At 45.9% G+C, this 20,847-nt stretch overlaps 1 protein-coding gene across 1 annotated transcript; it reads left to right on the top strand.

The window, feature by feature from the left end:
- Nucleotides 1-5,582: 5,582 nt before the first annotated feature.
- Nucleotides 5,583-16,316, top strand: CXCL17 (C-X-C motif chemokine ligand 17). The gene is made up of 4 exons (XM_037516694.1): nucleotides 5,583-5,661; nucleotides 11,706-11,786; nucleotides 12,532-12,627; nucleotides 16,219-16,316. The coding sequence occupies exons 1-4, from the start codon at nucleotides 5,583-5,585 to the stop codon at nucleotides 16,314-16,316; spliced, it is 354 nt and encodes a 117-aa protein (XP_037372591.1).
- The last annotated feature ends 4,531 nt before the right edge of the window (nucleotides 16,317-20,847 follow it).

The raw sequence follows: 20,847 nt of genomic DNA, 5'->3' as shown, positions 1-20,847 counted from the left end.
GAGCATATGTTTGGTCTGCATATGCCAAAAGCACAAAAAAACCTTGTACTTTAGAACGTAATGTTATACTATGCTGCAGGCTGAGCTCTGTCTGAGAGTTACTCCAGTCATTGCTGGTGGTTGTCATTCTTTTATCTACTCTGTAACTTGGACTTCACTCCCCCTTGCCAACATTCCCCGCTTTACTGATAAGAAGGAAGTGTCTTTCTGTTCCAAAATGAGTTCTAAATGAGGTGAGTCACCTCATTTCTGTGACTTCACAGGGAAAACACACACGCGAAAAAAAAAATTTACCTTTTCCTTAGTTTGTGCCCTTTTCCTACTTCTTTCTCCCCCCTTCTATTTTGCCCTTCACCATGTCTAATTTCGGCTCTCCTACTCTGGCACACCCAGGTAAAGCGCTTAGGAAATGCCGGCGAAGCAGTGCTGCCACCTTGTGGCTATAAACGGTCAATGCACATAATCTCAACTGGTTTCCTGTTAAATATTTATCCTTACAGGGTTTGAGAAGTGCGCCTTTCATTCTATATTTTTCGTTAGCTATGATATGTACAAAATTAAAGTTAGTGATGTAACACTGGCCCCGGGTGCCTAGTTATCTCTGTGTATACTCACTGCAGTCTTATTCAACCAGGGGCCCTAACCACTAACATGACTCTTCCTCCCGTAGGTACTGAGATCCAGTGAAGCCAACTGACAAAGACGCATCACATGCCAGGTTGATGCCACTATCCGATTGGTTGCTGTCAAATTGGGCCATTTAAAGACCAATAAGCTTCCTTTAAAAAAAAATACAGGATTTTTTAAATTATTATTAAGTAAATACAGGTTTATAACACTATACAGGTCAGGTATACAGTCTTTTAAATCAGTATCTGTATAAACTGCCTCATGTTCACCTGCAGAACACTAGTTTCCACCCATCACCATATACCTACCCCACGCCCCTTCCCTTCTGGTGACCACTACTTATTCTTAGAGTCTAAAATTTGTTATTGTCTTTTTAATTTTTTTTTTTAGATTTATTTATTCATGCATTCAAAAACCGGGGTAGAGGCCAGCTGTGTGGGAGGGTGAGAGGATTCACCAGAGACAAAGTGGGGAACAGTACAGGCAGATTGACTGAAATGCACTGCTGAGGGGAGCAGTGGGTAAGACAGGAGAGGTCTGCCGCGCCATGTGGGACCCTCGCCGGCCTGCCGGGATCAAACCCGCGCTGCAGAGGCTGCGGACAGCTTCACAGCGCTGCGCTCAACCGCCTGCGCCACCAGTGGAGGCCCAAATTTGTTTTTTTTAATTTACTTCATTTGTTTGTTTTCACTATTTATGTCTACATAAAAGTGAAATCATACAGTGTTTGCCTTTCCCCATCTGATTTAATTCATTAAGCATAATACCTTCTAGTTCCATCCATGTTGTTGCAAATGGCAGGATTTTATCTTTTTTATAGTTGAGTGCCACTCCATTGTGTATATTCATCAACGGGCAGTTTTTATAACACCTGATAAAATGTGAACACTAGCTAACCTGGGTTCTAAGCCAAACTCTGCCCTTGTAACCATCAAAAAAATGACTGTGACAGCTATTTTCAGACACCTAGTCTCCACCTGAATTCCACCAGTAAAGTTATAATTTTCCAAGGAAACTTCACTGTAACAGTTCTTTCTCATCCTGAGCAAAATGTGTCTGATGCATACTCCAAGCCTAGTCTCTAAGTCTCTGGAGGCACTGAAACAAGTCTCCCAGACCTCCAAATATTTGTGAGCAACTGCCACGCGCTTCTCTCATCTCCCCTGGGCCATTTCCTGGTGACATATTCTGGAGCCCCTGATTCTCCTGTCACTTTCTAATGGGCAAGGGAAGACTATCAACCACGACAAAAATCTGAATTCGGAGAGTGTTCTACGGTGAGCAGCCAAGTCACAGGACGCTATTGCCTCACTCTGAGCATTTGGCCTATAATTAGAAAACCACACACCTCACCTGACTTGAGAATGTTGGTTTTTCCTACTTGCACTACTGCTCTGTGGTTCCATATCTGGGGAAGTGTGTACTTTTTCCCCAGCAGGGTTTTCTTAAGAACTATTTATTGGAACCTGTTATGCAACTATAGATTGGAGAAAGAAAGATAAAGCAAGCTGGTCCCTGCCCTCACTGAGCTCCAGGTTATAGAGAGAACCCAATTCGTAACCAGACTACTAGAGTTCAGTGAGAAATGCCATGATAAAAGTAAATCGATTTTTTTTTTTTTTTTGGCCCATCTCTTCAACCCCGTGTGCAAATCTCCTACTTTTGGTTTCCTGGACTCAATTTCCCTTATTTCAAGCTCAAAGCGAAAAAGTGAAAAAAGACTGCAAGTGTCCAAGCGGCTCTTTTTGCAATCATAATTGAATTGGACATTCTCCTCTGACTAGTACACTCTGCTCATGGGCGCTCACTTCACTCTCATGTCCTCTGTCCTATTAGAGCTCAACACATCTGCATATGGAGCAGCATCACAAACGGATAATCTACCAAGTCAGGAAACCTGAGTCTTAGTCCTAATGTTTAGTCCTTGAGGCTGGCTGACTATGATAATCATATATGATAGATCACATAACACACTGTGCTTTCACTTCTGCTTCTGTGGAAACGCACTGTGGACTGGCTCCATGGGTCTGTGCGGACAGAGAGAACGCCTCAGAGACAGCAGAGCGTTATTCTTCTCAGTAGCCATGACCCAGCAAAAGCCCAACAAAGTAAGTGCTTTGGTGATCACTGAATGTATGCGTAGATGGATGTGGGAACTGCTATCCTTAGAGCAACAAGGATCATGGAATCAATCAACTATTTTTTTTTTTTAAGATTTATTTATTTATTTGTACAAGCATTGGGTACAGTCAGAAGCGCGGGAGGGTGAGAGAATTCACCAGAGCCAGAGCGGGGAGCAGAGCAGGAGAAGGACAGAAGTACATTGCTGAGGGGAGCAGCGGGCGGCAGGAGAGGTCTGAGCACCATGTGGGACCCTCACCTGGTGGCCGGGGATCGAACAGGTGCTGCAGAGGCTGCGGGCAGCTTTGCAACCCAGCGCTCAACCGCTGCGCCACCAGGGAGGCCCCAATCAACTATTTTTTAATGGCTCCTAAGCACACTGTAGAATAACCATGCAGAATGGTGTTTCATTCCCACTTTGCCCTTGTCTCCTTTCTTACTTAAAAAGAAGGGCCTTTGTAAGTCAAAGACTGTGTTGACACATAAACAATAAATAATGTTCTCTAGATAGGCTCTAAGTAGTCGTCAATATTATCAAGAGAAAAATCCAGTTGTCTTGAGGGTATTTTCTATCAATGCACCTTAGGAACCCCAAACTGCCGCCCCCCAACCATGGCACACAGGCCTTGACACCATACTTCAAGTTCATGGAGGGGAAACTGAAATGGAGTGAGTGGACAGGGAGACAGGAACCTAGGGAGCGCTCCCTGCTCAGCAGCCTCAGAGTGGACTGGTGGGCAGATGACTCGGTGGGAAAACCAAAGCCCCCCCGCCCACCGCCCCCAGCCACCAGGCTCCATGTGGACACGTGGTCATCAGTGACTAGGATTTTCTTTCTAGTAACAGGTTGCACTTTCACATGCTTTCTAACGTATCATGCCTAGCTAAAGGGTCACAAAAATATCATCCAATTCAATAAATATTTATAAAGTACCAGGTCCTACATAAGTTTAAGGATCACAAAAATGAAGAGCAAACAGCCTCAGGGCCCACACCCCATGGTTCCACCTAACCCTGAGCCGCTTGAGCTGAGTCCACAATGAACTCCTGCCACTTCTGCAATTTGGTTCCGCTCATATGTCTAGACTTCTTGAAGGTTATGTCATCTCCCTGATGAGACTTGAGCCTCCTGAGAATAGAAACCATTTTTAGAATTTTCCAGAGAGAAGCTACATCAGAGATTTGCATCACAATCTCGGCTCAGATCAAGCCCAAGCCTTCAACTCGATGATCTCCACCGCCTGGCACAGCACCTGGCTCCCTGCAGGTGCTCCACAAACTTGTAGTAGCAAAATCTACAGTCAACTGCCTAACAGGTTAATGCATGGATAATTTGAAAATTGAAAGGATAAGAATGATCAAATAAAAATAAAAACGGGTTTGACTCGTGCCTTTCCTCTTTCCCCCTCATAGGTGAAACGAAGCCATCCCACCTTCCCTCCCGCCTGCCTGAGGCTGCCGGGGAGGGCCTCCTTGTTAATCCTGACTTTGGTTCCCACATATATCACCCCACATCCAAACCCAGCCTTTTCTTTCTGGGAGCACATTTCCTAAAGTCTCTGGAATGAGTCAAGTCTATGAAGCGCCGGTCTTCCATAACCCTCACTGTTTACTCCTAGTACCGAAGCCGTAAGTTTCCCAAGCCTGCTGCCTGGGGGAGTCTGATGCTTAGATTCTGTTGCTTTCCCAAGCCTGATGCTTGGGGGAGTCTATCGCTTTGATTCTGCTGCTTGCTGAAGTGAAAAAGCTGCTGGGTGTCCTGCACTGTTTGTCTGAGGTGGTAGCCATGGCTACCTTGAACCCCCTTCAAACAATAAAGAATGCTTATGCTACGATGGATGGGATAGCAAGTTGCCTCGTACAAACTGTATAAAACCCTGCCATTTGTTCTTGGGGGCTCTGCCCTTTGGGGAGCGATCCCACTGAGCCCGCCGTTGTGACAAATAAATCTTTCTCCACCCCTCTGAGTGCTATCTGATTTCTCTGGGAAATTGCTGAACTGTATTACCTTCTCCTTAAGCTTTGGGCTGTTTTCAAACAAGGTCTGGAGTCAAAAATCACTATGCCTTCCCCTCTGTGATTCCTGTGCTTCTCAAATCCTCTGAAGCCCTGAGGGTTGTCCAACCCAGTTCCCTCTTCCTTTCGGCTAGAGCAGCTAAGACACAGTCATCTCCTGAGGAGCAAGGAAGTTAGTTTCACGGGTCTAGGGGTAGAAAGAACAGCCTCCCCTCCTTGATCTTCCCTGCTCCCCACCTTCTGGGACCACAGAATTGGAGTAGATTGTAAACAGAGTGGGGCAGGGCCACTTCCCAAGCAACTACGCTGGTATCGCCCATACTGTGCCAACGACAGGAAGACAGAGGTGAAACAGACCATGTCATCCTCTCTTCTGCCAATCCATGGTGCTTACTTTCCTGCCAGATATTAACCAAGAAAGTGTCCCTGATATGTATAAGGAAATACAAACAAGAAAAAAGACTTGGGGGGAAAATCATTACATTCTGGAGGGCAGAGAGGCAGATAAAAGGGGAGGGAACGAGTTCAGCTGCCAAGTCACAATCACCTTCTTAAGTTCTTGAGAAGGCTTTGTTTCTTTTGTTTGGCCAGTTTCACCTCCCAGATTCCCGTAAAGTGCGTGGTCCAACCTGCTACTTCACAAAGCTGGGCCACCTAATTGTTCTCATCCTCCAAGGGGACACTGGGCTGGGATTAAAGTGTCAAGCACCAAGTGCGGAGTCCCAGGGCCTGAGCTGTCCCAAGAAGACGGGGAGCCTCTGCCTGGGAACCTGCCACACACTCTTCAGGCAACTTACAGCAGCACCACAGTCGTCATGAGAGTTCTATTGGCTTCCTTCCTTCTGTTGCTGCCACTAATGCTGATGTCCGTGGTCTCTAGCAGCCCAAACTCAGGTAAAAAAAAAAATAATAATAATAATCTTCTACAAAGAGGGAAGGGGGGAGAAAATGTGACAAGACAGAAAAGAAAATGTGGTCCTAAGTATACATTAAAATGCAGCCCCCCCCTTTTTTTTTTTTAATTTTTTTATTTTATTTTTTTTTTATAGAGGCATGCTTTATTTATTTGTTTGCTGGTTTGTTTGTTTTGTTTATACATGCACTGGGTACAGTCAGAAGCGCAGAAGGGTGAGAGAATTCACCAGAGCCAGAGCGGGGAGCAGAGCAGGCAGAAGGACCGAAGTACACTGCTGAGGGAAGCAGCGGGCGGCAGGAGAGGTCTGCGCGCCATGTGGGACCCTCCTCTGGTGGCCAGGGAGCAGCCGGGGATCGAACCGGCGCCGCAGAGGCCGCGGGCAGCTTCGCAACCCAGCGCTCAACCGCTGCGCCACCGGGGAGGCCCCGCCCCCCCTTTTTTTTTTTTAAAGATTTATTTGTTCATGCATACAAGTACCAAGGTACAGGCCAGATGCGCGGGAGGGTGAGAGGATTCACCAGCGACAGAGCGGGGAGCAGAACAGGCAGACTGACGAAATACACTGCTGAGGGGAGCAGCCGGCAAGACAGAAGAGGTCTGCCGTGCCATGTGGGATTCTCACCGGCAGGCCAGGATTGAACCCACGCTGCAGAGGCTGCGGACAGCCTCACAGCACTGCGCTCAACCGCCTGTGCCACCAGGGAAGGCCCCAAAATGCAGCCCCTTTTAGCTACAGGGATTTGGAGCAAGTTAGTCTATCTGAGTGCCCATTACCTTTTACAAAAAAAGAGAAAACTGTGCATGTATCCAGAGTGTTGTGAAGTTAAATGAGACAGTGTGTGTGAAGCTATCTGAAGCTAGAGCTGGGGAAAAAATGCTGGCTCAACAAAGATGTGTACTTTGCCTTCTCCCCCCAGTCCCTCTTCAGAAGAGTAAGAAATTTCCCCAGGGTCAGTCTTGGCGGGGGTGGTGGGAGGGTGTTGAAGGCAACTAGACATTTGTAGAAAATAAGGAAGTCCTTGCTTATATTCTCTATAATGCATCAGCCTGCCACAATTTTTTTTTTAAGATTTATTTATTTATTTATACAAGCACTAGGTACAGTCAGAAGCGCAGGAGGGTGAGAGAATTCACCAGAGCCAGAGTGGAGAGCAGAACAGGCAGACAGACAAATTACACTGCTGAGGGGAGCAGCGGGCGGCAGGAGAGGTCTGCACGCCATGTGGGACCCTTACCAGCGGCAGGGGATCGAACCAGTGTTGCAGAGACTGCGGGCAGCTTCGCAACTCAGCACTCAACCACTGTGCCACCAGGGAGGCCCAGCCTGCCACAATTTTTAATGTTATTCAGTGGTAAAAATAATAAACAAAAAAATCCTATCACCAGATAGTGTCCATATTTGAAGCTGTAGCCATACCAATTCCTGTTTTAACAGCCTACCATTTGGGAACAAGCCTTGGGTATAACAGGAGCCCAAAATTGGTTCCAGTTTTTACTATGGGGGAAGTAGTCCAGTCCCGCAGAAGAGCCATGCAGGAGAGACTTGTCCCCATGTATGCTTCCACTTGAGAGAAACACTAGACCTCTCCAAGGGCTGCTGTGAAGTGAAACAGCCTTGTTACATGTTTAGGACCAGTTTAGTCCTAAAATGAGAAGTTTATGCTACTCCACCCCAGTTTCCAACTTCCCTTCCCTGGAAGCTCTCTGGAGGCTGCTAGGACCCCAAAGCCCCAGGACCTAGACCACCACTCTGCAAGGGACAGGTGTCTGCATCACCATGGTAGACACCAGGGCTAGCGCTTTCAGCCTGGATTCAGCTCTAGGCACACCCCTGCCGCTTGTGTCAGTGGCTGCCACTCGCTGACAATGCTCTGTGCTCACCTTGATTAGACAATTGGCTGTCCCCTGAGCAGCCTATGCTTTTCAACCAGCTCAACTTAGTTCATACACCCAGCTCAAAACCTTCTCCTCACAGCCTCCCTTGATTCCTCCCAAGTGCAGACTGGAGCTCTCCCTCAGTGAACATTTAGCCCTAATTTGACTCTGTCTCTTTGCACTTTTCCTATTTTGCCTTATGTTGCCCTTCTAGAAGCTAACTTCCTTGGTGGCACAATCAGCTGCCCCGTTCCCATAATGCTCACACTTTCCTTAAGGGTTCTCAGCAAATATTTGCTACGTGAAAGAAAAAACCTTCAAGTTCTAGGGTCAAAATGTTGTCCTTTGAGGACTTTACACCAGGGTTTAATAACAGCTCTGTTGACATTTGGGGCTGGGTAATTCTTTGTTGTAGGGGTTGTTTTGTGCATTGTAAGATGCTTAGCAGCATCATGTGGCCTCTACCCACTAGATGCCATTATCAGCCTCTCCATGTCCAACACCCCCCTGTTAAAACAGCCAAAAATATCTCCAGACATTGCCAAGTGTGCCCTTGAGGGAACCCTCTTCTCTAGAGCAGTGGCTCTCAAACCTGGCTCCGCATCTAGACTCACCTAGACCTTTAGACGAAGCCTTGAAGTCAGTGAGACACAGATTCAACTCCTGCTCGGCCACCTATTTTGAGATCCTGACAAGGTGCTTAACTTTTTAGCCCTACTTTTACCATCTTTTTTTTTTTTTAAGATTTATTTATTTATGCATATAAGAACTGGGGTACAGGCCAGAGTTGTGGGGTGGGGGGTGAGAGGATTCACCAGAGACAGAGTGGGGAACAGAACAGGCAGATTGACTGAAACACACTGCTGAGGGGAGCAGCGGGGAGACAGGAGAGGTCTGCTGCACCATGTGGGTAGCTCCCTGGCCAGCCGGGGATCGAACTCATGCTACAGTGGCTGCGGACAGCTTCATGGGTTGCATCTTAACCCCTTGTGCAACCAGGGAGGCCCTAGTTTTACCATTTTAAGAAGAATAAAATACCACTGAGCACACAGAACCATCGTGAAGATTAGATAAAATGTGCAGCTACTATGAGTCCAACAAAGTACTGCATAAAATTTCCAAACTCCTAAAGCGACAAGACCAGCAAATTGGGAAAAGCGCACTGTGCCACCAGGTGGTGCTATTACAAACCACAGCGAGTCGGTGGTGGCCAGACACCAGTCTCGTTTCCCAGCAGGCAGTTTTGCAATGCAGGGTTAAATGTGCCTAGAGGAATATGACACCCCAAGCCCCCCTCCAAAAATTCTCAAAATAAGATATGATCTTTTAAATTTTTAGCTTTTCACTTTTCAAACTATCAAAAATGCCGTAAAAACTATCAATGTTCTGTTGTGTCCTTCACCCAGTTGTTTTGGTTTTATTTTTTAAGAGTTCTTAATAAAGTGACACATAGTGTGACAAAAAAAAAAAAAAGATCATTTATGCATACAAGAACTGGGATGTAGGCCAGAGATGAGAGGATTCACCAGAGACAGAGTGATCTGCAGAACAGGTGAATCTACTGAAATACCCTGCTGAGGGGAGCAGCGGGTGAGACATGAGAGGTCTGCTGCACCATGTGGGTTAACTCCCTGGCTGGGGATAAAACCCGTGTTGCAGCAACTGAGGACAGCTTCATAGTGCTGCGACTTAACCCCCTGCACCACCAGGGAGGCCCCATAAAACTGTTAACTTTTAACCCAATAATTTCACTTTGGGAAATCTTGTCCAAGAAAATAATCCAAAATGTAGAAAGCAATTTCAAGCTCAAAGAAATCTGTCAATATCCAAAAATAAAACAATTGAATATTTAGAACAGTTAAATAATTTGGGACATCCCAAATGCTTATAAAGTGAGCAAAAAGAGGGCCTCCCTGATGGCACAAGGGGTAAAGTGTCAGCACTATGAAGCTATCAGCAGTCACTGCAGCACGAGTTCGATCCCCAGCCAGGAAGTTAACTCACATGGCACAGCAGACCTCTCCTGTCTCGCCTGCTACTCCCCTCAGCAGTGTATTTTAGCCAATCTGCCTGTTCTGCTCCCTACTCTGTCTCTGGCGAATCCTCTCACCCCCTCCACTCTATCCTACATCCCAGCTCTAACATGCATAAAATAAAGGGAAAAAAGCTTAGGGGCCTCCTTGGTGGCAGAAGGGTTAAAAAGAGCTCTATCAAGCTACTGCCAGCCACTGCAGCATGAGTTCGATGCCCTGCTGGCCAAGAGCAACCCACATGGCGCAGCAGACCTCTCCTGTCTCGCCCTCTGCTCCCCTCAGCAGGGCATATTCAGCAGATCTGCCTGTTCTGCTCTCCACCCTCTCTGGTGAATCCTCTCACCCACACCCGCATCTCTGGTCTACACCCCAGTTCTTGTATGCATAAATAAATAAATCTTAAAAAAAAGTTTAAGGTGAGCAAAAAGACATTTGCTCACATACTATGGTATAACTCTATAAAGAAAAGCATACAAAGGAAATACACCAAAATGCCAATGATTATTAAGAGTAAAGATTTTTTTATTTGTACTTTCCAGATTGCATCTAATATAATTATATTACATTTAGGAGGGGGAAAATCCCAATGAAAAGGATTCAAATAATGATCTCCAAGATGTCTTCTGGCTCTAATATTTTGTGGCTTTTCTCTGAAATGAGTGTAGAGGTCAAGTGAGAGTAAAATATTAGAAAAGTTTAGATGGCAGGGGTTATGCCTTTTTAAGTTATTTTTACAGAGCTCAAAAGAGCACATGAGATTATTTGGAAAGTAATACTTGGGGAAATGATGCAACACCCTCCATCTGTGTGGCAGAAAGGGCAGAATCTGGGAAATAGGAGATCTGGATTGAATCAGACTGTTCCTAAGGGCCCACTCTAAACAATATGCCCATATACTTATTGAGCAAACATTTACCAAATGCCTGTCATGTGGCAGGAACCCTGTAGTTGAATGACTACTAAGCCATTGGTTCAGAGTGCAGTGAAAGAGAAAGATTTTTTTTTTTTTTGTCTGCAAAGGCTGCCATAATAAATAGCACACATTGGATAGCTTCAACAACCGAAATTTATTTTCTCAACAGTTCTGGAAGCTGAAAGTAAAGTCAAGATGTCAGCAGTTTGGATTGATTCTGAGGTCTCTCTCCTTGGCTTGTAGATTGCCACCTTCTTGCTCTAGACTCACGACCATTCTTCTGTGCATGTACATCCCTGGTGTCTCTTTTTGTGCCTAAATCTCTCTTCTTGCAAGAATTCCAGTCAGAGAGTATTATGGCCCACCAGAATGGCTTCATTTTAACTTTACCACCTCTTTAAAAGCTCTATCTCCAAATCCAGTAATTCTGAGTTACTGGAAGTTAAGGCTTCAACATGAATTTGGGTGGACACAATTCAGTCCACAATAGATTTCAAACAATAAACTATAAGTTAATTTACAGAGCAGTAACAGAGGTGCAGTCACACATAATGAGGAACTATGTGAAAGTATAATTCATTCTGACAGGAAATACCAGAAATGACTATCAAAGAAAGCATCATCTGGGCTCAGTTCTAGCTCCAGACTCTCAACTCTAAACCATCATCCTTGATTGTCATAAGTATATTTTATCATAAAATAGGAATAAGACAGGATCAAATGATAAGACATATTTGAATAGAGGCCAGAAAAATTGTTCTAGAGGAACAAAGGTAAATATCATCCTCTGATAGTTGAAATGGGATTATGGATTCAAATAGCAGACTTGGAGATCAGGTGAAGAACCTGACTGGTTTATAGATAATCTGCGACTAGCTCTTATTCCTTAAATCATGAGGACTTTAATCGGGGGGTGGGAGGGTGGTAATAACCGCTAGCTTTTGTCCTTGTTTCCATCCAGAGCCCATTCTTTCTCTACCAAGCGCCAGCTAAGGTTTTCTCTAGGCCAGATTTTAAAACTCAATTCCTTATCAGTTTAAAATACTCCTGTCTTAAAGTATCCTAAATCTCTGAGGAGAGAGAGAGGGGGGCGGGAAGAGAGAGAAAATTATGGTAACCCAGGTAGCACAATGCTGGGGAACCATTTCTGTTGGCCCCTCCTTTTACTAGTGCCTGGAAGTGAACTGTTTCCTTCCAACAGGGGTCGCCAGAGGTCACAGGGACCAAAGCCAGGCTTCTGGAAGACGACTCCAGGAAGGCAGCCACGAATGTGAATGCAAAGGTCAGTAACTCGGTATCAACAATACTGATGTACCATCACGAACCCATCTCTCTCCCGAGTTCCAGAGACCAGTGCCAATAATTCGGCAGCTGCCCTCATCCATTCCCCCCTCTACCAGCCCACCATGAGCAACACCAGTGTTTATTACTTCCTGAGTCTTAGGCAAGTGCTGATTGATCGCCATCATCCAGGGGAAAGCTAATTGACTTTTCTGTCTGCCACCCACTCCCCCTTTTAGGAACCAAGGGCTGCCCTCCAAAAGCTTCCTAGATCCTATTCTCGACCTTATTTTACCCATAGGTAAGGCTGAAATCAAGAAAAGCAAAATGACTTAAACAAGGTAAAGCACCACTAAAAGACAAACACCTAGGTCTTATCCCTCTTTTTAATTAAAGTCAGGTCTAGAGGAGCAAGGAATTAGAGGTATTGTCAGAACCAATGTTTGTAATTCTATAATGCAGACTATGACACAGAATATTAATAATATCAGTGAGAATGAATAAACAAGTAACAACGTAAATGCCTCCTCCAAACCTTCCACCAAATTCTTGCCCATAAAGGTCAGGCAAACAACTCAGCAATTTCCAGACACTTCTGTGACTGGAAACTCCCACTGTTCTGGGCTGACCCTTTTCCCTAAGCCATTGCAATATGCAAAAGTAGTTGTAAGGCACGTAAGCCCTGCCTACTACTTACCCTCAAGTATATTAATCCTCCCATCTAAGCAGTAACCCTGTTATTTCAGATTTACTCCTGAGAGCCCCTAAAAGGAAACTCATCACAGTCCCTGGACTGAAGCAGTGTCCCTGCGATCATTTCAAGAGCAATGTGAAGAAAACCCGTAAGTTTTAAAAGAATGATCTTCCTTGAACCAGAGAAATTCTGTGGAATCAACTAGAATGAAGTAGGGTTTGAGAAAAGACAAGAGAGGTGAAATGAAGAGCAGGATAAACACATCTTGGCCCTATCTACTCAATGTCAACTTGGGGGAAATAAGAAAAACAAAGAAAGCATGACAAGATTCTCCTTATACTAGAAAAGTTTAACCAAACACTTAGATTTTAGAACCCCACTGCTTATCAAAGTAGAGGGAGATGGGGCTGTTGGGGACCTAATCATTGATTTCTAAAGATGCCATCAGTGTCAGAGTCAAATAGAATTTGATTTCTCTCTAGTCCAGCAGTTTTAAAATGTCATAGAAAAAACTCAATTAGCAAATATGAAACCAATTAATATGCTACTAAGAATAGAATAAATCATACAAAGGAAATATTGGATGTTACACATGTATGAGTAAAACAAGGAAACAGCACATGAATTGACAAATCAAAATACTTATAAAAACATTAATAAATGAAATGAGGTTCCTGAGGTTAAAGAGAAGAGGAGAGGGAGAAAGTCTGAGAGGGTGAAAGGGATATAAGGGACAATAGGGGAAGAAAGGTACACAAGGAAATAAAACAATTATTTTCTTTGGATTCCTGAAACATGGGTCAATAAAGTCAGGTCTGGAGAAGCAAGGAATTAAAGATATTGTTAGAAAGAGAAAAAATAATAGGAGGCAGAAAATAATAGGGTATTAAGAAAAAAAAGAAGGAATAAGTCAGGGTCCTTATCATTGAGAACAGAAATAAAATACCATTTGAGGGCCTCCCTGATGGCACAAGGGGTTAAGATACAACCTACCCAGCTATTCACAGCCACTGCAGCACAAGTTCAATTCCCGGCCAGGGAGCTACCCACATGGCGCAGCAGTGTATTTCAGTCAGTCTCCCTGTTCTGTTCCCCACTGTCTCTGATGAATGCTCACCCCCACACCTCTGGCCTGTACCCCAGTTCTTGTATGTATAAATAAATCTTTAAAAAAATAAAATAAAATACCATTTGATAGCACCTATCAGAATGTTATATGTGTACCTTTTAACCCAGTAATCTCACTTCAAAAAATCACTAGTGTAGTGGGTCTCCCTGGTGGCGCAATGGGTTAAAGTCTGAGTGCTGTCAAGCTATCGCCAGCCACTGCAGCACAAGTTCAATCCTCCGCCAGGGAGCTGATCAACATGGTGCAGTAGACCTCTCCTGTCTCGCCTGCTGCTTCCCTCAGCAGTGAATTTCAGTAGATCCGCCTGTTCTGCTCCCCACTGTGTCTCTGGTGAATCCTCTTACCCCCCACACCTCTGGCTATATCCCTGTTCTTGTATGCATAAATAAATAAATCTTTAAAAAAAATCACTAGTGTGGAATACCAAAATGGATAATCAAAGATATATGCACAATATTAATTATAGCAATACTTATGGTGAGAAATAGATGGAAATTTAAAATGGTCATCATTAACTAAACTTAATATGGTGATCATTTTGCAGTATATACAAATACTGAATCATTATGTTGTACAATTAAAACAAATGTGTTTCTTGTCAACTATTTACAATAGTTAATCAAAAACAAATTTGACAATTCTGCAGTTGTCAAAAATAATAAGGTAAAAATAAGGTAAATTGGGCCTCCCCGGTGGCGCAGCGGTTGAGCGCTGGGTTGCGAAGCTAACCGGCCTCTGCAGCGCCAGTTCGATCCCCGGCTGCTCCCCGGCCACCGGAGGAGGGTCCCACATGGCGCGCAGACCTCTCCTGCCGCCCGCTGCTCCCCTCAGCAGTGTACTTCAGTCCTTCTGCCTGCTCTGCTCCCCGCTCTGGCTCTGGTGAATTCTCTCACCCTCCTGCGCTTCTGACTGTACCCAGTGCATGTATAAACAAAACAAACAAACAAATAAATAAATAACATGCCTCTATAAAAAAAAAAAAAATTTAAAAAAAAAAAAAAAAAAATTAAAATAAAAATAAAAAAAAAAAATAAGGTAAATTATGTACCTATTGGAAAGATTGCCACAATATATTAAGTGAAGGAAAGATTCAGACACCACCTACTTCACACTCTTCACAAAAATTAATTTTAGGTGAGTTTAACATCTAAAATATGAAAGACAAACTTGTAAGGGAATATAGGACAATACAGCATTGATCTTGGGATAGTAAAGGATTTCTTAAACAAGAAACAAAAAGTATAAGCCATGAGGGAAAAGAGTAGTAAGCCTGACTTCAGTGAAATTAAAGAATTCTGGTCATCAAAACAGTAATATGACAATATAGAGAATAAGAAATGACAGCAGCACCACATATAACTAATAAAAAACTAATATATTCTGAATATATAAAGAATGCCTATAGATCAATGTGAGGCAGGCAGGCAGAGCGGAAATGACACTTTAGAGACAGGAAATCCTCCCCCACACAAAATCCATAAATGACATAATATTTGCATATTACCTACACACACTCTCAGATAGCACTTTAAATCATCTCCAGAATTCTTATATTACCTAATGCAATATAAATGCTACATAAATAGTTGTTATACTACATAATTTAGGGACTAATGACAAGGAAAAAGTATGTATACATGTTCCATACAGATATGCAATTGCAGGCCTATCTACTAACATCTGTGGTTAGCTCAATCCTAGGAAGTAGAACTGGTGAATATGAAGGACCTCCTGTATTCAAAAGGAAGGCATGCTTACTTACACCAGGAACGCATACAAGAGTTTCATAGCAACACTGCTCATAACTACCCCAAACTGAAAACTGATCATTGAATCAATTAGAGAGGGAAATATTTGAATATTACATAACAGAATATTACATATAATTTAGAATATATAGAATATTATCTAGAATATTAATAGGTATCAGTGAGAATGAACAAACACGTAACAATGTAAATGAATCTTACAACCATAACATTGAGTGAAAAAATTCAACATATAAGAGAAAAACTACAGTACGATCTCATGTACATAAAGCTCAAAAACAGGCCAAATTACATACTAAATTATTTGAGAATATAGATGTAGGTGGTAAACAAAAAATAAAGTAAAATCTTGCTATAAAAATCAGAGGGGGAGAGGGAGGAGAGCAATCAGAGAAGGGGTTCCTGGCAGGTCTGAGTAGTAATTCTAGGTCTGAGTAGTAATTTCACGTATATCTGCTTTACTGAAGATACGTGATATATTTACTGAACTATATGTGTATATATATCTTTAGGGCCTTCTATAGATATATACTTTTCAATAATAAAAGATGTGTTAAAGGTTCAGAGCAAAGCAATATGTCTACCGTAATCTTAATTTTGTTTTTTAAAGTAAATTATGTTTTCATACAAAAAGGATGGGAGACTATGTAGCAAAGCATTAACAGTACTTAGCTCTGGGGAATGGGGAGTGGAGATGTCCTTTTACTTTTTACTAGAGATTTTTTTAATTTTAATTTTTTTCTCTGGACAATTCTTACAGTTATAATTTTAAAGGCTCTCATAAAAATTAAATTTTAAAAATGTGTTTAACACTAGTCTCTCCCCTTTATTTTTACCCTAGGCCACCAACATCACCACAGGAAGCCAAACAGGCATTCCAAAGCCTGCCAGCAATTCATCAAACAGTGTCAGCTAGCGAGCTTATCTCTGCCTTTATAGGAGCTCTGAGAGCCCATTCTCCCAATTAACCATTCTGTTAAGAAGGCAGTGAACACACCTCGAGGATGCTGTTTTCTGATCTCAAGCTCCATCTCTCGGCCCCCACTCCCTAAATCAATCCATGTTCTCAAAAAGTATTTCCCCTAAGATCGCTGTTCCTCCTAGTGCCTTCTCTATTGTCAGTCCTGTGTCCTCCCCTTACCCAGGTGCCAGGTTAATTATCTAAAGAAAGCAGGAAGCGGGCCTCCCCGGTGGCGCAGCAGTTGAGCGCTGGGTTGCGAAGCTGCCTGCGGCCTCTGCGGCGCTGGTTCGATCCCTGGCTGCTCCCCGGCCACCAGAGGAGGGTCCCACATGGCGCGCAGACCTCTCCTGCCGCCCGCTGCTCCCCTCAGCAGTGTACCTCGGTCCTTCTGCCTGCTCTGCTCCCCGCTCTGGCTCTGGTGAATTCCCTCGCCCTCCCGCGCTTCTGACTGTACCCAGTGCATGTATAAACAAAACGAACAAACAAACAAATAAATAAATAAAGCATGCCTCTATTTAAAAAAAAAAAAAAAGCAGGAAGCAGGGGTTACCGAGTTGGTCCCACCTAACCGACAAGCAGGCACGTAGCTAGCAGAAGTCAATAAACATCTTTAAATGTGACAGGTAAAGATCGTTTCTTTGAAAGGGGTCTGGCAGCCCACATTCATTCCAGATGACTCATTTTGTTCTCACCAAACACCACTCAATCCAGAGCCCACATACATTTCTCACAGCCACCTTTCTTACTCTCTCCCCGCCTCCGTCCGCCCAACTTTTTATTCTTTTATTTATTCAGCAAACATTTCTGTGGTAGGAGGTACACGGGGTAAAGAAAGCAGTTACAGCAATGACTCAGACATGGTCTTATGAACGATAGTATGGTTTTTTAAACTGGCATAGAACACTTTCAGTATTTATGATTAGTATTAATCATATTCATCATCATTAATGGTCACTGTTTTCTGTAAGTTTCCAATCTAGCACATATACATAGAACTGTAGGTTCGGGGCTAGAGAGATGGTGTGGAAGATCCCAAATGCCACTTTCACAGCTTCAAGCTGTAAAAATGGGAGGATGCCTCTTTTCAACGTGGGAATGAAATGATCAAAATGATAATATAAGGAAATTAAACTGGCAACCACTGGAATGAATGAATAAAGAGGAAAAAATTATTACAACAGTATAGATCCCACCTTCCCCTCTGATACTTTTCGCAAACATCAGGGGAAAGAAAAGGAACATTCCTCCAGAATTTGGCTTCTGTCACTTCAGATGAAATAGACCAATTCCAGATGCTTGCCTTTTGAGAAGAAAAATTTTAAGTGAGTGTGAGTGGGGTGGGGTCCTATTTATGACACAAGAGGCAGAGCCCCTCCCCTCTGGTAGGAGAGTGCTGGACTCACAGCCTCCTCCTGTTCCTAAGCCCTGCTCCCACAGCAGGAGGTACCGAGGTACAACACTTGGCCCAGGAGTGGGGGTCAGCAGTGGTCAGCCCACTAACCAATTGCCTTTAAAAAAAGGAAGGCCGGGGATGCCAGAATGAAGGCAAGAAACCCAAAGGGAGATGCCATCATGAGGAGTCAATGAGGGACCTGTGACCAAGGAGGCCAGAGGGAGGAAGGGTCAGAAGGATGAATTCTGGAAGATCATCTCCTGTGAGTGAAGTAACAACAGTTCAGCCAGGTTCTAAGTCAGTGTCTAGGCCTCACAGGGAAGGTGAACCACAACAGATACCCATCACCCAGCCAGAGCCTGGGCCAGAACAGACACCCGCAGCCCCATCAGCATCTAAGACTCAGCAGGGACCTGATACCAAACAGGAGCCTGCTTCACAGCAAAGACCCCTCACTCAGCAAGAGGCCCCTGCCCACCACGAAGCTGAATCCCAACAGGAACCAAGAGCTCAACCAAAATCTGCTTCACAGCAGAAAACTCTTGCCCCACAGGAATCTGCACCACAGCTATCACCTCCCATCCAAGGGGTGCCCTTCGCTGAACAGGAAGCTGTCTCACAGGGGCCTCTGCCAGGAAGGCAATCTAGAATTCAACAGGAGCCAGAATCTAGAAAGGGATACGTTGCCCACCCAAGACCTGATCCAGTAGAGCCAACTCAACAAGAAGCTGGATCGACACCTGCAGTCCAGCCTACACCTGGACCCGAAAAGGAACCACCTTCCCAGACCATATCAACCACTCGAGAGAAGCCAGGACAGTCAGACGCTGTAGTCCAGCAAACAGCCCTAGCCCAGGAAGCCACATGCCAGCAAGGATCTTTGACTGAGAGGGAATTTCTATCAAAATGGCATGCACGATATACACCACCACGGGACCCAGAGTGGAAGACATTTTTTGAGTGGGTCACAGATGCTGACTCAGAATCAGATAGGAGGTCTCCACTAGAGACCCATTCACCAGTCCTGTGGGGTAACACAGAGGCCCCAGAAATGAAGCTGACAGAATTCAAGGAGACATCTGGCTCTGAAGCGATGTCAGGCTGTGATGGAACATCAGTCCACAGGAAGAAAATCAGCCTGAAGAATCCCAGACACCACCGAGACACAGGTGAGTTTGAATCTGAGAGGGACAGTCATTCCCCCCATGAAGCACTAAGACCTTCAAGCCATGGCAGGGTAGCCCTGCCATGTCCTGAGTCCAAAGTCAACAGTCCCATTTGTTAGGTGATGAAGTGAAGACTTAGAAAAGTGAAGGCACTAACAAGATTTATTTACATACGTAGTGGAAACAGGGAGAACCCAGGAAGAATATATAGGCCAGGTAGCTTCTGCTGAGCAGAGACCCAGGTCCAAGCCAAAGCCACACACAGTAGCCTAGCAGCTCCACACCCTACTGGGTGGCGGCAGTTTATGGCACCTGGAGTTCTACTGCCAAAGCCCTAGGGCATCCTCCCCACCAGCTGTTAACTCCCAAAAGCCCCAGCTCTGCTCCTTTTCCCATCAGTGGGCACTTAGGGTGTGGACTCTGGAAAGTTCCACCTTCTACCATGGAACCGCCATGAGCGCCACCCACAGGTCAGGAGATTGCTCCTCACTGTTCTCTTAGGATTCTTCCCTGGCCGAGGACCTGGGAGAAACCAAAGGACAGTAGGAAAGAGCAAAGGGCCACAGGCCAGGAACCCTGGGTGCTGCCCTCCTGCCACTGTTTATCTGACCCTCCCTGAATTCGCTGGGCACTGCCCCTGCGCACACTCGCAGGCACCAGTCCCCTGATGCTGAAGGTGGCGCTTACCCTCCTGAAGTCTCCATCCTGACGGCAGAAAGTCAAGGCCTTCACGATCCTCAAGCTCATGCGCTAGGCCCCCTGGGCGGGCACGGGGTGCAGGCACCAGCCCCGGGGTGGTCAAGCCCGGTTCTCCTCCTCCTCCTCTTGTAGGCGCGAATGCCCTGCCATACCGATAGGGCAGGCCGGTTTCTCCTTGGAATGAGGGGTTACTTGTGGAAGTAGCCTGAGAGAAAAGTCAGTGGCCCCCAATCAGAAGTGCGGGTAGGCCCGTGAGTCTCAAGGCTGGCAATGATGGCGTCAGCCAGAGGCCTGCCAGCCGGGGTGTGAGGGCGGCTGCCACTCTGTGGAGAAGAGGGATTATTAGTGTCTCAGTGCCAAGGCCGGTGGACTTCTAAGAGACAGACATTATGGGAAAAGGAGTTCCAGGTCTGCTCTAACCCGCGCAGAGGCTTCGCTAGGCCGTCAAAAGCCCGCCGCAAATAAAACCCTCGTCACGCTCGGGGTCCACGAGGCCGTGAGCATGCGCCCTGGAGGGCTGTGCGCATGCGCACGCGAGCCTCTGCTGTTTCCCGCCTTTTCCCGGGCACGCGCCGCCGCTCTCCCCTGAGGAGCCGCCGGCGACTTGGAGCTAGTGCGCCGGCGCTGAGCATTCTCCTCCCGCCCCCGCCCCCCAGCCTTCCTCTCAAGCGGGGGAGGGAAAAGGCGGGGGAAAAGAGCAGTAAGATAACTCCGAGACACTAGGCGAGGAGAAGGTGGGCTTCCACCCAACGGCTTGCAGAGCGCCACGCCCCAGCGCCCGCCCGCCCCGGCCTTCAATTGCTCGAGGACCTGGCGCATCCTTCCCCTCCCGGCGGAGGCTCGCCGGCGCCCCGCTCTGCCCCGCTCCAGCGGGCGCGCCAGGTCGCGTTCTAGGGGATCCCTGCGTGGGAAGGTGAGTGTGAAGGCAAAGCGGAGCCCCAACACGCGAGAAGATGGAGGCTTCCCTGTACAGTTGACCTCCCTCCTCCCGCGCGATGCCCCACTTGTCCTGCCCGAAGGACGCTTTTCGCCGCCTCTGGGGCTGCATTTTTTTGGTGGGTGGCGGGCCCTTTAATGCCCGCGGGGGGCGGGGCCAGGCCCTAGGCCCTAGCGGTTAGGGGCGGGGCCAGGCGGTCGGTCGGGCTGGCGAGCACCCGGCCGCCGGGGGGCGGGGCCCAGGGCGGTGCGGCCGCGGGATTGGGCCGCATGGGGGCTCGGCGGTGGCGCTGGCGCTGGCGGTGGCGGGGCTGG

This window comes from Talpa occidentalis, unplaced genomic scaffold, assembly GCF_014898055.3.
Source record: "Talpa occidentalis isolate TD23 unplaced genomic scaffold, MPIMG_talOcc4v2.1 talOcc4.17, whole genome shotgun sequence".
In the NCBI taxonomy this organism is placed as follows: Eukaryota; Metazoa; Chordata; class Mammalia; order Eulipotyphla; family Talpidae; genus Talpa; species Talpa occidentalis.
Note: the sequence above shows the minus strand (reverse complement) of the source record. Positions and strands in the feature narration are given on the sequence as shown.